The 15251-nt window shown below is 45.1% G+C and overlaps 1 protein-coding gene across 2 annotated transcripts in view; it reads left to right on the plus strand.

The window, feature by feature from the left end:
* LOC106607299 (caveolae-associated protein 1) overlaps positions 1 to 15251 on the plus strand; it is a 31366-nt gene continuing 16115 nt past the window's right edge. Inside the window, exons 1-2 of one of the 2 annotated variants that reach the window (XM_014204123.3) lie at positions 1 to 248; positions 332 to 900. In XM_014204123.3, coding sequence (XP_014059598.2) covers positions 391 to 900 — 510 coding nt within the window. In that variant the 5' untranslated portion in view covers positions 1 to 248; positions 332 to 390. The remainder of the gene's footprint in view (positions 249 to 331; positions 901 to 15251) is intronic. The other variant, XM_014204124.3, reaches the window with a different exon arrangement.

Here is a 15251-nt window from a genome sequence, read left to right on the forward strand (position 1 = left end):
CACAGGGAGTCCCGTCATTTGAGTCAGGGCACACATGCCTCAGCAGTGAGAGGCTCCACTCCCGTTGGTTGGCCAGCATCCCAGGGTAGACACAAAGACAGAGAGAGAGAGAGAGAGAGAGAGAGAGAGAGAGAGAGAGAGAGAGACTGAGAGGACTGAGAATAAGAGAAAAAGGAGGAAAAGAAAGACAGCAAGAAGACAAGTAGACTAGAAAGTGGGAAGAGGAAAAGCTCCAAAGAAGTGGAAGAGTAAGTGTCCCTTCATAGAAAGGAAAATATTTGGATTTTGACTTTTGGTCAGGGTGGCCCCTTAAAGTTTGTTCTCCCGATAGTGTATTTTTATCCTCAGTGAGCGTGAGAGCTGAGCGGTGTGTGTTTGGGCTTGACAGCCATGGCGGATCCAGCAGGCTTGCAGCAGGAGCGAGTGGCTCTGACCGAGGTGTCTGACGACGACGAGGAGTTGTCCCTGGTAGCCGCAGCGGTCCAGCCCGCCACCGACAGCGATGAAGACGACATTTCAGAAGAAGTGGACATGGTGCTGGCCACGGGCTCGGGCACCAAGAGTGAGGCGCAGGTAAACGGGGTCATGGTGCTGACCCTGCTAGACAAGATCATCGGGGTGGTGGACCAGATCCAGCAGACCCAGAACGGGCTGGAGGCCAGACAGCAGGACATGGAGAAGTCTGTTTCTTGCATTCAGGGAGAGCTGGCCAAGCTGTCCAAGAGCCACACTGGCACGGCCAACACCGTCAACAAGATGCTGGGCAAGGTGCGCAAGGTCAGCGTCAACGTGAAGACGGTCCGCACCAACCTGGAGAAGCAGGCGGGCCAGATCAAGAAGCTGGAGAGCAACGAGAACGAGCTGCTCAAGAGACGGCACTTCAAGGTTCTCATCTACCAGGTGAGAGTGGGAAACGGAGGGGTGTGTGTTCATACATGTTTACCAACAGGCTCTGAGGCCAGGCTGAATACAGGTGTGATATCTTTATTTGACCAGTTTGCTACAGCAGGGAAATAATCCTGCTGGAACAGGAAATGTGAAATAATACGTGGATTATAATTCATGGACATTTTTGTAGGGGTTGATACATTTTTAGTTTGGATAAATCAAGTCTTACATTTTTTAAGTGGAAATTACAAACTTTAGAAGCCTTTTTAATCCTTGAATACAATACAATTTTCATTTTCTGCTGCGCAGGAAAATTCTCTGCGGCAACAGAGTGATAAAATGAAGGTAGCATATATGTAGTTTAGTAATGCTTATCCATGAAAGTTATTAGAAAGTGTTAGCAGTGTATCAGTGTTTGAGTGGATCCAAAGATGGATACACGGCCACTTGTGTATGGTAGATTGTAGCAGTGGGTTGTGGTAGGCTGCTTCAGATGTGAGGTGGAGAAACCTTGTACAAGACCACTAGATTCCACCACAGGGTTGGGTGAATTCTCCATGATGCATGGGAAAATCATGAGCTGGTGCGAAATACACTCTGAACTTTATTATAACATCACAGCAACTGTTTTAACGTTCTCTCACCAGAGTGAGTGGCTCCTCACTCAGGGATGAGTTTACCCTAAACTGGTACTGCTCTAGCTGGTATACTTGGCCAAAGCTATTCAGCCTCAGGCTTTCCATGACCAGTGAGTTATTTAGACTAATGAGGTATTTAAACCAGTTAGTTATTTAGACCAATGAGGTATTTAAACCAGTGAGTTACTTAGACATATTTTACATTTTAGTCATTTAGCAGACACTCTTATCCAGAGCAACTTACAGTAGTGAATGCATACATTTAATTTCATGCATTTTTTTGTTTGTTGTACTGGCCCCCCGTGGGAATCAAACCCACAATTCTGGCGTTGCACACACCATGCTGGCATTGCAAACACCATGCTCTACCAACTGAGCCACAGGGAAGTGAGGTATTTAGACCAGTGAGTTATTTAGACCAATGAGTTACTTAGACCAATGATTTACTTAGACCAGTGAGGTATTTAAACCAGTGAGTTATTTAGACCAGTGAGGTATTTAGACCAGTGGGTTATTTAGACCAGTGAGGTATTTAGACCAGTGAGGTATTTAGACCAGTGGGTTATTTAGACCAGTGAGTTATTTAGACCAATGAGGTATTTAGACCAATGAGGTATTTAGACCAGTGGGTTATTTAGACCAGTGAGGTATTTAGACCAGTGAGGTATTTAGACCAGTGAGGTATTTAGACCAGTAGGTTATTTAGATCAGTGAGGTATTTAGACCAGTGAGGTATTTAGACCAGTGGGTTATTTAGACCAGTGAGGTATTTAGACCAGTGAGGTATTTAGACCAGTGGGTTATTTAGACCAGTGAGGTATTTAGACCAGTTAGTTATTTAGACCAGTGAGTTATTTAAACCAGTGTGGTATTTAGACCAGTGAGGTATTTAGACCAGTGAGGTATTTAGACCAGTGAGTTATTTAGACTAATGAGGTATTTAAACCAGTTAGTTATTTAGACCAATGAGGTATTTAAAACAGTGAGTTATTTAGACCAGTGAGTTATTTAAACTAGTGAGGTATTTAGACCAGTGAGGTATTTAGACCAGTGAGGTATTTAGACTAATGAGGTATTTAAACCAGTGAGGTATTTAGACCAGTGAGGTATTTAGACCAGTGAGGTATTTAGACCAGTGAGGTATTTAAACCAGTGAGGTATTTAGACCAGTGAGGTATTTAGACCAGTGGGTTATTTAGACCAGTGAGCTATTTAAACCAGTGAGGTGTTTAGACCAGTGAGCTATTTAGACCAGTGTTTCTCAGCTCAGGACCTCGAAGACCCCCAACCGTACACATTTTTGCTGTAGGCCCGGACAAAAACACCTGATTCAACTCATTAGAGGGCTTGATGATTAGCTGACAAGTTGAATCAGGTGTGCTTGTCCGGGGCAACAATACAAATGTGTAAGGGTGTACTCGAGAACTGGAGTGGAGAAACACTGATTTAGACTACAGGAGAGGAAGCACGTTCTTGAGAGCCGAATGCTAATGCGATGGTGTAATTTATAATTTGAGATGTGTGTGTAACGTATACTTTCTTGTAAAACATAATGTCAAAGATTTCAACATTGGAGTTACGTGCATGTATCCCAACTTAGGCTTCAGCCCTTTCTGAAAAACTCCAAACACTGTCTATCAACAGGAAATTATATTGCACAGATTGGCTATCTATGTTAAGTGTGTTAGTTAGTAGTGATACTCATCTTAGCCCCATTGGACACATACTGGTTGAATCAACATTGTTTCCACATCCATTTCAATGAAATTACGTTGAACCAACGTGGAATACATGTTGAATTGACGTCTGCCCAGTGTGGTAGTTTGCATGAAGAATGATACTTGGAGTGAGTTCATTGACCTTTCCCAGACCATAGTGTGTCATGGTTGACCAATCCGGCTAATGCTGTATAAAGCCAGACCTGTGGGACGAAATCATAAGCTGACACCATAAACAAAGTAGTACCGGTGGTCCATGTGATTAAACCAATGCCCTACCTATGACGACTGACTGTGACAGATAGTTGATAGCCTCAACACAGTGTAAGATGAAGACGTAATTTTAGTTCTGAAGCGATGCCATGCTGTCTGTTCATCATGGCCTATCTGTCTGGAAAACCCACAATAACGCTGTGTGAATATAGAACCGTGGAAAGAGTCAACTGTACTCTACTCTAAGTAGTTGTAGCCTACAACTATATGCTCCTCACAAGGCTAACCAAGCTGCTTTCGAAGCGCTTCTTTTAATTCAGTGTATTCTTGTACTCACTTTCTGCATTACCATCGATTTCCAGAGTTACGATTTATTTGTTTACAGTATGCGCTTGGGGGTATTTATCTTCTCTTTACCTGAGCATATACAGTGAGTGAAGATACAGTACATATATTATATGCTCAAATATAAACTTGCTTATGCCCTGGCATGTATTCCTACATTCCTCCCTCACATGTACAGTTGAAGTCGGAAGTTTTTTTATACACTTAGGTTGGAGTCATTAAAACTTGTTTTTCAACCACTCCACAAATTTCTTGTTAACAAACTATAGTTTTGGCAAGTCGCTTAGGACATCTACTTTGTGTATGACACAAGTCATTTTTCCAACAATTGTTTACAGACAGATTATTTCACTTATAATTCACTGTATCACAATTCCATTGGGTCAGAAGTTTAAATACACTAAGTTGACTGTGCCTTTAAACAGCTTGGAAAATTCCAGAAAACAATGTCATGGCTTTAGAAGCTTCTGATAGGCTAATTGACCTCATTTGAGTCAATTAGAGGTGTACCTGTGGATATGTTTCAAGGCCTACCTTCAATCTCAGTGCATCTCTGCTTGAAATCATGGGAAAATCAAAAGAAACCAGTCAAGACCTCAGAAAACAAATTGTAGACCTCCACAAGTCTGGTTCATCCTTAGGAGAAATGTCCAAACACCTGAAGGTACCACGTTCATCTGTACAAACAATAGTACGCAAGTATAAACACCATGGGACCATGCAGCCGTCATACCGCTCAGGAAGGAGAGGACGCGTTCTGTCTCCTAGAGATGAACGTACTTCGGTGTGAAAAGTGCAAATCAATCCCAGAACAACAGCAAAGGACCTTGTGAAGATGCTGGAGGAAACAGGTACAAAAGTATCTATATCCACAGTAAAACGAGTCCTATATTGACATAACCTGAAAGGTCGCTCAGCAAGGAAGAAGCCACTGCTCCAAAACCACCATAAAAAAGCCAGACTACAGTTTGCAACTGCACATGGGGACAAAGATCGTACTTTTTGGAGAAATTTCCTCTGGTCTGATGAAACAAAAATAGAACTGTTTGGCCATAATGACCATCGTTATGTTTGGAGGAAAAAGGGGGAGGCTTGCAAGCCGAAGAACACCATCCCAACTGTGAAGCACGGGGGTGGCAGCATCATGTTGTGGGGGTGCTTTGCTACAGGAGGGACTGGTGCACTTCACAAAATAGATGGCGTCATGAGGAAGGACAATTATGTCGATATATTGAAGCAACATCTCAAGACATCAGTCAGGAAGTTAAAGCTTGGTCGCAAATGGGTCTTCCAAATGGACAATGACCCCAAGCATACTTCCAAAGTTGTGGCAAAATGGCTTAAGGACAACAAAATCAAGGTATTGGAGTGGCCATCACAAAACCCTGACCTCAATCCTATAGAAAATTTGTGGGCAGAACTGAAGAAGCGTGTGCAAGCAAGGAGGCCTACCAACCTGACTCAATTACACCAGCTCTGTCAGGAGGAATGGGCCAAAATTCACCCAACTTATTGTGGGAAGGTTGTGGAAGGCTACCTGAAACGTTTGACCCAAGTTAAACAATTTAAAGGCATTGCTACCAAATACTAATTGAGTGTATGTAACCTTCTGACCCACTGGGAATGGGACGAAAGAAATAAAAGCTGAAATAAATAATTCTCTCTACTATTATTCTGACATTTCACATTCTTAAAATAAAGTGGTGATCCTAACTGACCTAAGACCAGGAATTTTTACTAGGATTAAACATCAGGAATTGTGAAAAACTGAGTTTAAATGTATTTGGCTAAGGTGTATGTAAACTTCTGACTTCAACTGTATGGCTGTCTGTTTGTGTTGCCTTCTCCATAGCAACAAGCTGGGGTACTTTTCCCCTGTGTCTCAATACAGAGTAGCCTAATTACATAGTACCAGGCTGTATACCTCCCAGTCACACCACTCCAGTGTACATACATAAAGTCCTAGTCAAGCAGAGGGATTCCGTTATGATGAGTGAGGAAAAGGGAAGGGAGTCTGAACAGCCGCTCTCTCTGCGGCAGCCTGCTACTCCATGGGCTGGTGTTTTTTTAGCCTTGCGTGCTGCAATGTCTGTCTAATGGCTTGCAGCTGGCAGCCTCATGACAGGGCGAGACTTTGGGTAGTTTGCAACCTGGCTGGGGGCAAGTTCTGTGATGTCTTGTCTCCTCTTCAGACCTCTTCATATGCATTAAAATATTAAACTACTTGTCTTTTCAAATAAAATATATCTGAATACTTACTTTGAATGTATGTGAAAGTAATTGAGATATTTTAAATTGTATTTGAACCCAGTTCTGCTCTTATTAGCTGGCATGATTACAGTACAGTATATCGACCAGAGGAGAAGAAAGCAGAGGAAGAACCTATTTGGAAAATGTATTTTTGCCTAATGCCTAAATTATATATATTGTCTTTTAATATTTAGAAATGCCTATAGAGGAGGTCAATATAAAGCCTTATAAAACAATGACATATTTTCACACTGTCTGCTTTTTCTGAACATAATTAACTAGAAGAGAGTTAAAGGTGTGTCAATATTAAAGGTGCGTCAATATCTGGTAGCTGGCTGTTGGAGGCCATCTTGATCAGTTTATTCTAGAGTGTCTGCATTGGCTTGTGGTCTTATTTTCAGATCCCCTTCCTGGAATGTCCACTGTGGCACTAGGTTACACTATTGGCATTTAGCAGGAACCCAATCAGAGACGGCCGGTCTTAATAAATTACCTCAGTAAAGGAGGGCCCCCCTGCTGTTTGACACACTGCTCCTATCGCCCAGTCCTGGATTCTGTCGGGGGCATTCTGACTTCTTTTACAATCTGTGTGCGTTCGAGCAACCTAATGTGAAGTGAAAAGTATTACAACACTTTTTGGTTTCTCTATTTACTGATGCCTTGTCACTTCCCCAAATTCATGCTTAAAATGAATTTGAAAATTCCTGTCACATTTAGTTCCTCATCCTCTCCATCACCTGTGCTTTGCCATTCATAACAACTAACTAATACTTACTGTTGAAATGTGACTGTGTTAACATTCACTCCCATATTACTCTATGAACTTTGACCCCTATGTTACTGAATGTACTTTCTGACTTTCAGAATGGTGACTGACTGAATGCCACTGCTGTTACTGTCTGAACTGTCAACTGTGACTCCACTCCACACCACTGTAACTGTCTGAACTGTGACTCCACCACTAGTCAGTCGTATGAACTGTGACTTTCATGTTGCTGTAGTCCTACACGGTTCAGTCCCAGCTCTATTTACTGCCAGCGACTGCATGGTGTCGTGTTAAATGATATTGGAGGAGCTTGGCCAGAGTGTCAGCATGGTGAATCAACACTGGCTCTGAGTCAGGTTTCACCTCTTTCCACTGTCTCTGTGGCAAACGCGCTCAGCTCGTTGGTGTGTGTGTGTGTGTGTGTGGTGTGTGTGTGTGTGTGTGTGTGTGTGTGTGTGTGTGTGTGTGTGTGTGTGTGTGTGTGTGTGTGTGTGTGTGTGTGTGTGTGTGTGTGTGTGTGTGTGTGTGTGTGTGTGTGTGTGTGTGTGTGACCTACTGTAGGTCAAGCAGGAAAGATTCCCATCCTCTATGCATCAATTGCTTGGGTAGGAACATGCCCAGGAAGCACTCAAGGACCCTGAGTCCTGTGAGCACTGCAGACTGCCTTCGAGCCAACAGCGATAGCTTGAGGCTCAGCTCTCCGCAACTAAGCCCAGTTGGGGCGAGGTCATGGTGGATAGCCTTGACTCCCTCCCCTCACTGTCCGACGACGTAGTGTTGGGGGAGGTTGAGTTAGGGGATGATGAGGATGACGATGGGATTAATCTCACGGAGATCCTCGAGATTAAGACCACGCTCTACCGCCCTCTCAGGTTAGCTGACCTGACGGCCCGAGAGCAGTGGAGCTGCCCCTCTTCAAATAGAGTTTGGGCTCCTTCATACAGTATCTGCAAGCGGGCTCAGGGCCCGTTAAGGGAACTATACGACAGAAAGAGACTCCAGTCACATACAGCCCCAATAAAGGAATTGCTCCCTGCGGTACCAGTTTGCCTCAGGAAAGATAAGGGCTTGTGGGAAAAAACCCTCACTAGCAGGATTTTTGCTAAGGGTACCCCAAGCCTGGACATACACAATATAGTTTTGGCAACTCTCCCACGGTGCAGCTGTCACTGGCTCACCACACCAGCACCATGTGCTGTGTTATTAACGATACCAGCGCCTTACTGCCTCCATTTTTCAGAAAACAAACATGGTCTTGGCCCAAGCATTTAGAGCTCTCAACGTGACCTCTTTACTGTTGAGTAATATCCAGCTGAGTTGCTGGTGGAGGTGAGGAAGAAACTGAACTTGAACTTGGAGACCCTAGACCCAGATTGGGAGGAGATCTGTATGATTACAGACCATAGCATCCGGGCTTCCTGTAGTGTCATCCAAGGATGTGGTTGTAGCATGAGCCTAATGGTGGTGGGAGAAATTACACTTTGGCTGAGAATATCCAACTTAACAGGCAAAGAAAAAGTGGACCCCCTGGATGCCCGAGCGACACCAATCCTTTCCCTCCTCATCTTCGAGCCCCCTGATGACCAGTGATTTTCCAGTCGGCAGTTGCAATCCTGCTTATGACTAGTCCTGCCAGCTATTGTCATGCAGAGCTTTTTTTAAATGTTTTTATTTAACCTGTTAAATTGACTGAAAACACATTCTCATTTACAGCAATGACCTGGGGAATAGTTACAGAGGAGATGAATGAGCCAATTGTAAGCTGGGGGTAATTAGATGACCATGATGGTCAGATGGGAATTTAGCCAGGACACCAGGGTTAACACCCCTACTCTTATGATAATTGCCATGGGATCTTTAGTGACCACAGAGAGTCAGGACACCCGTTTAATGTCCCATCCAAAATACAGCACCCTACACAGGGCAATGTCCCCAATCACTGCACTGGGGAATTGTAAACCAGAGGAAATGGTGCCTCCTACTGGCCCCCAAACACCACCTCCAGCAGCATCTGGTCTCCCATCCAGGGACTGACCAGGACCAACCCTGCTTAGCTTCAGAAGCAAGCCAGTAGTTGGATGCAGGGTGGTATGCAGCTGGTTAAGCATGACATAGCAGTTATCCATCCTCACTTGGAGAGAGAGGCATAGCCAGTGAGAGTGAAGAAAAAACAGGCCTGCCAGCTACTTATGCACGCTCTATGTTTTTACAGTTGGTGCATTTTTGTCGTGGAGCAGTTGTGTGACTATATCATTGCGTTTCCCCTGCTCGCAAGAGTGTGAGGAAGACAATTATGCTTGAGAATAACCAGATGGCAGTAGACCGGCTCCTTTTATGGTCTCCCACCACATTTTCCACTCTACCTGTCTGTCCCCAACAGACGATCTGTCCCCAACAGACGATCTGTCCCCAACAGACGATCTGTCCCCAACATTTGATAGGTACTTTCGAGAGAGTACGCGGTCCTAGCGAACCCCACATGTGATACATCTCATGTACATCATCAACGAACTGGGGTTACGCAAATAACCTTACGTTTTCAACTGCTGATAGTGTCAAGTCAAGTGGGGGGTTACAGTACGAGTTAGTTACTGTAAGTCAGAGGATTAGCTGAGTATGTTCGCATAGCTGGATGCACTCGCGATCTACTACGAGTGTGTTTTCCCTTTGTGCATGTTCCGTGTTCCATGTTCCGTTTGTGCGTGTTCCGTGTTCTGTTCGTGCGTGTTCCGTGTTTGCGTGTGAGCTTGTGCTGGCGTCAACCACAGCTGTTCTTCTCTCGTGTGAGTGCTCTCTGAGAATAGCCACATCCTTTCATATTGCTAGCATCAGGGAAACACTCTGACAGTGATGCTTTATAATTAAACCTGGATCGACGGGAGAACACACAATCCCCTTGCAACAGCAGGGTGTGGCCATACTATTGGACCCCGGCACCTAAAGACATATCTCACATTTGTTATAGAAGAGGAAATCATAATAAATCACATAAATGGCCTCTCCCATGTAGTGCATAACCCATGCTATAACCTATTTAGGTTTTTCCCTGGAGAGAAACACATGCCACTCAAACACTCTGTACTTGTGAGAGAGTGTGAGGAAGAGAGTGTGAGGAGGAGAGTGCGAGGGAGGAAGAGTCTCTGAGGGTCCCAGAGTCCCAGCAGCAGCTGACAGTGTTGTGGCAGGCCTAGGGCAAAGCTACATCTCATCGGCCCTCTCTCAACTACAAATGTCCCTTGACCCATCTACTATCATCCTCTCTCCTCCTCCTCCACTCCTCCCATTCCAGGGATGCTTCAGAGGTGTCTGTGGACCAAGGCCTCCCGCCCATCTGGTCATTGCAAAGAGGGTGTGGCACGGGCTGTCAGTCCACTCATTCATCTGTTATTGAAGACTCAGGATCTGTGTGTCTATGATGGACGAGTCTCTTCAGCATCCCTGTATTGCTCTGGCATGGAGTCAGGGGACAGTGACAGTCCTGTCTCTGACTCTATCACAGGGGACATCCGACTTCTCAGTTACAGCTTGTCTCCCCCAGTCTCAGTCCCCAACCCCAGGCAAACCTGGCAGCACTTCAGAACCAATTACCCCAAGCTTGTGACCTCTCTATGGTCTAGTCGGGGACTAACCTGTCCTCCCAGACTCACTGTGATCACTGTGGGGGAACTGGGGAGGGGTGTGATGATGGCGTACAGTAGGGTGGAGAGAGAGAGGAACGAAGAGATAGACAGCAGCCCCAAATTAGTACGCTGATTCATCCCCTTGGATTCTCCCACTTTCCCTCCCTCACTCACTCTCTGTCTCTCACCCCCCTCTGGGTCAACCCCTCCTGTCATCCATACTCCTACACTCCCCCCCTCTCTCCCTTCTTCCCCTCCCCACATCTCCCCCCCCACCCTCCAGTACCTGCAGCTTGTGGAGAGATGTCTGGCAGGCTCTACATTTCACTGTTGCGTGTCAGCTCTTCTGTAGAACACTGGCCGAGAGATTCAATACTAGGGTGCATGAGTGTTTGTGTGTGTGAAAAGTCAGTTCAATGGCCCTCTCCCTCACTGTTCACATTTCTGAATGACACACTGGCATGGTGTTATGTTCTATGTTGAGTGCAAATTTAGAAGTTGTATTAGATCAGTTTCGGTAAGCCGTTCATGTACAGTTTATTTGAAGTGTATCCCTTCATGCCCTTTCACCTTAATTCCACTCACTTTATTGTTCTTTTTGTTCTAAGATGTCTGCCTGAGTATTCAGGGGATCCTAAAAGTTGTATGGACAGATCAGAAGGAAGACCACAGCCATAACATGGCAGGAAAAAGGGGAAGCCCTCGCTTTGACAAGGAGATCCTACATTCTTGTAGGTTTGCATCAAATAAAATGTTCCTCTTCTTTCCTCCGATGTGTGAGTTTCCTTGAACATCCTGAGTCCACTCCAAACCACAGGCTCTTTCTGTTGGCTCTCCCTCCCATCATCACCATCTTTATCATGGCCCAGGATCAGACTGGAACAGCCTGGAGCCAGCTAGCTACATGGACTGTATCTATTGGCACAATGCAGCAGTCTGTGGTCCTCTACTGATTATCTCCCTCTTCTCTCATATCTCTTCTGGCTTTAGGAGGAGTTCAGCCAAGAGCACTGAGCCGTCATTCATTTTGTTTTTCTTTCCTTTTTATACTTGGGAAAGATCAAAAAGCGCTGTGAAAGGTGCACTTGCATAGGTTTCACATCACAGGATCATTCCCCGGCTTGAAAGGATTCTCTCTGCCTTTGATCTAACTTGTGTAAAAGGATTGTGTATTATTTTAACAATGTGGTTCCACTCTTGACAAAATGGGTGTTATGGTTCTTCGTGCTTTGTCCTGTAACTTTATGTTTTAAGATCACAGAATAGTTATTTTCATTTTTTTTTTATTCTCTTGTCACAATATTCATAGAGTTTATGTCCTAAAGAATGCAATGTATGCCTGATTTCAAATCAACCCCTGGCCCCTAACACAAGACACGGATATAGAAACAGATATACAAAGACGTGACTGGATAGGTTCAATCATTTAGTTCCACCTAATAACGCAGAGAGCTTGGTAGAGTTTCAGCCATATTGCTTACACAGTTGTGTCAGATCTAGGAGGGCTTTGCCGTGGTCTGGTCTGGTGGTAGTGCCGCTAAAACCCGACTACATATGCCCCCCAGCGGCGGTTGTTCTATCCACCTCTCCTCTGTCTTTCTTTACACCTCCCTCTACCGTAAGAGTCCCCAGCTAGATTCTGAGCGGATGGTCTGTGGACGGAACATAATTATAATCATTTGTACACTGCAAATTGACAGAATGAATCCCAAACAGATGGGCCGCCTGTTGAAGACCCCTTCTCCACCCTATCACACCCAGTCACCCCCAACAAATACTAAAGGGTAATGAAAAGCCATTCTCATTCTAGTAATTTCTTTACAAAAGATCAATGGGTTCATGAAGGTTGATAGATCTGTCTCATAGCTAGTATCTGGGTTTCATGGCTGTGTGAAGGCTTGATAAGAGATTGGCTGATAGACAGTGCTACTCTTGCGTACAGGCTTTTCTGTCACTGCCAGTGGGATATGTGCAGCAGAAAGAGGACCCCTGCTATTCCTGAGGCTGAAGGCCAGTGGCCCTCAGACACTGCCAACCTGGACACAGTATATTAACCTGAAACCACTGTAGGGTGTGTCTCTTTGTCCATGCCTATTTATATATTAACAGTAGACTTTACAGCTGGAGCACCTGCAGCACTGTTAACAATGTGCATGGTTCACGCTGGGCTCATTTTGATGGCGTTGGGGGGCGAGAGGCGGGGTCCTGTTGAGAAACAGCATCACTTGTTGTGTCGTCTGACTCGCAGACCCACAAGACTGTTGTTTCCTGCTACCCATTAGCTAATTCAGCTCACATCCTGTCAATGAGTGCATGTGTGTGTACTTTTGTGCGTGGGTGTGGGTCAAAGCCTCTTGCACTTGAGGACCGAATTAAGGGGACCAGATGAAGTCACTGTGAGCTGCACTTATTAAGATATACAAACATGAACTACTCATATGACCCAGACGTCTGCACTGGGCTCAACCACCCACTACCCTCTTGGCTTACAGACCTCGCTCCCACAACAGAAGACATGATTTGCCAGGCAAGCTAAAGGTCAGGGCACCTGTACATCCGTCCACTCAACGTTCTTGGTTGGTCAACAGATATTTTGTTCCAATTCCAGTCCACAGAATTGTGGGAGCTGGAGCAACCACTGAAAGCATGTTACTTACTGTACGTTGTAGCCTACCCTCTAGCCGTTACTTCAGAAGGCCACTGCCAAGATAGTAATAACTCAGCCAAATTTTTCAGAAACCGTGTAAAAGAAAATCTGCTCTGGTGCTTTGATAAAAATACTCTTGCAACGATGTGGAATGGAATGGCGGCGGGTCCTGTTTCATAGAGTGAGACTGGATTTAGCCACCGGCAGCAGCACAGAACGATGGTGTCAGTGTATCTGGATGTGTGTGGATGTGTCTCTGTGTTTCTGTATCTCTGTGTGTGCACACCTGTGTCTTTGCGATTGTGTGTGGCTATTCAGATGTCAACATCTAAACACAGTGCATAACATATTTGTATTCAGACAGTGTGTCCTGCAGTTCCAGATGCAGCTGTGTTAGCTGGTGACATGTCCCCAATACCGATGCCTGCGGCTCGGACTGTGTGTTCCTGGCACCGGCCTGTGAGTTATATCCTGTCACTGAGATCTAGGCAGGGCACTGGGTGGGTTATGGCCACTCATAACTCTGATTATTAACCTAGCAGACTGCACACAGAGGGCATTAGACTGATCAAGCTTTTAAAATGGTTTCTTATCAAGGAGCTCTCATGGGTGGATGGAGGGTTTGATACTGGCTTTAGTTGTTATTAGTCTTCCTATATTTCACCCTTATTAAGACTCACCACTGCCTAGAACTACTTAACACCTCTCTCTCTGAGAGGGAAGACATTTAAGTGCGGGTCATAGAACTAGTGCCTCCCACCCAGGTATGTTGATGTCAACTATGAGATATGAACTTCAGCGGTAGAGATTCTGACAACTCTGGCATATCTCCTGATAGGACATTAATCAGTCGTCTCAGGTGGCCTAAACTTCCACCAGAGGTGGATGAGGGGAAGGAGAACACAATGGATTGTGTTGGTCCTAATAAACTCCAGGGATAGTCTGATAGTGTAAACCAAAACAGAGGATGCTGCACACCTGACGAGCAGGCGAAGAGCGAGAGCAAAAGCTCTTCCTCTAATGTCAAACTTTTTCCATAAAAACATCCCCCTCCCTTCCCCAAGGATGTGCCCTTTAGATAAAGCAGAATTAGTTCCACAGTGGATACAGTTAGAACAAAAGGCAGACTGACATGACATGGGATTAATGGCTTGATGTGTGTCTTGTGTTATTAGGCAGGAATGATGGTTCCATGAATCATTACTACAGCCCGATGCGATCTGATACAGACTTTATGTCTAAACCTTCAACCTGGTGTTAATGTTAGAAGTTTGGACCAGATCTTAGTACAGACATTACAGAATCGCTACGTTAGAGAGTTAGACGTGCCAGTCTTACAGAAAAACGTGTGGAAAAGCAAAGGTTCCATGATGGCTGGTGATGCCATGTTGACAGTGGTTGTAGTTGTAGGGATTCCAGTGGTCGTAGTCATAGAGAGAGTTTGAGGGGATTGGCTAAGCCCTGGAAAGGGATATATCCCCGCCAGACTCCTGTGTGGTGAGGTCACACATAGCTCTGAAAGAAACCCCAAGGAACTCCCTTCCGGTGTCAAACAGAATGTACCATTACACCACAATTGTGTCCAAATAGAATACAGGGAACTTTTTCGAGCTGGCTGTCTGGAGTTCGGTTTGGAAAGGGAGAGGTCCTGGTGGCAAAGGTGTAGAGTGTATTTCCACTGCTTCATTTCATGTGAAGCCATCACAGTTAGGCTATGTTACATTGTTTGCCATAGTGGGATGGTGAGATCAGAGATGCCGTGGGTCAATACACAGAATTCCCTTTGTACTCCTCTGCTGCGTCGGGATGGTGGTCATGAGGATTCCCCAGGATGCTCGAGGTAGATGGAACGAGAACCTGATCTCTGTGCCTTGGCTGTGTCTAATTGAACTAAAAGAGTGAGCTGAGATGCGTAGACTATTTCCCAATCCTCTTCTGTAATAGCTTCTTGTAAATAAATATTCTCATTATAGTAGTGTGTTAAATGTGTTGAGCCCCAAAAAACTATGCCTATAGAAAGAGGCTTAAGCAATGGAAATGTACAGTAGCCTGTAGTACATCAGCTGCTAGCACCATGTTTATAACTGCCAGGCCCCTCCACCCCTGCTCCTGTCCCAGAAGGGGCCCAGAAGGGGCCCAGATGGGTCATTGTGAAAGCTGAAGGCA

This window comes from Salmo salar, chromosome 06 (assembly GCF_965601325.2).
Source record: "Salmo salar chromosome 06, fSalSal1, whole genome shotgun sequence".
NCBI classification, from domain to species: Eukaryota; Metazoa; Chordata; class Actinopteri; order Salmoniformes; family Salmonidae; genus Salmo; species Salmo salar.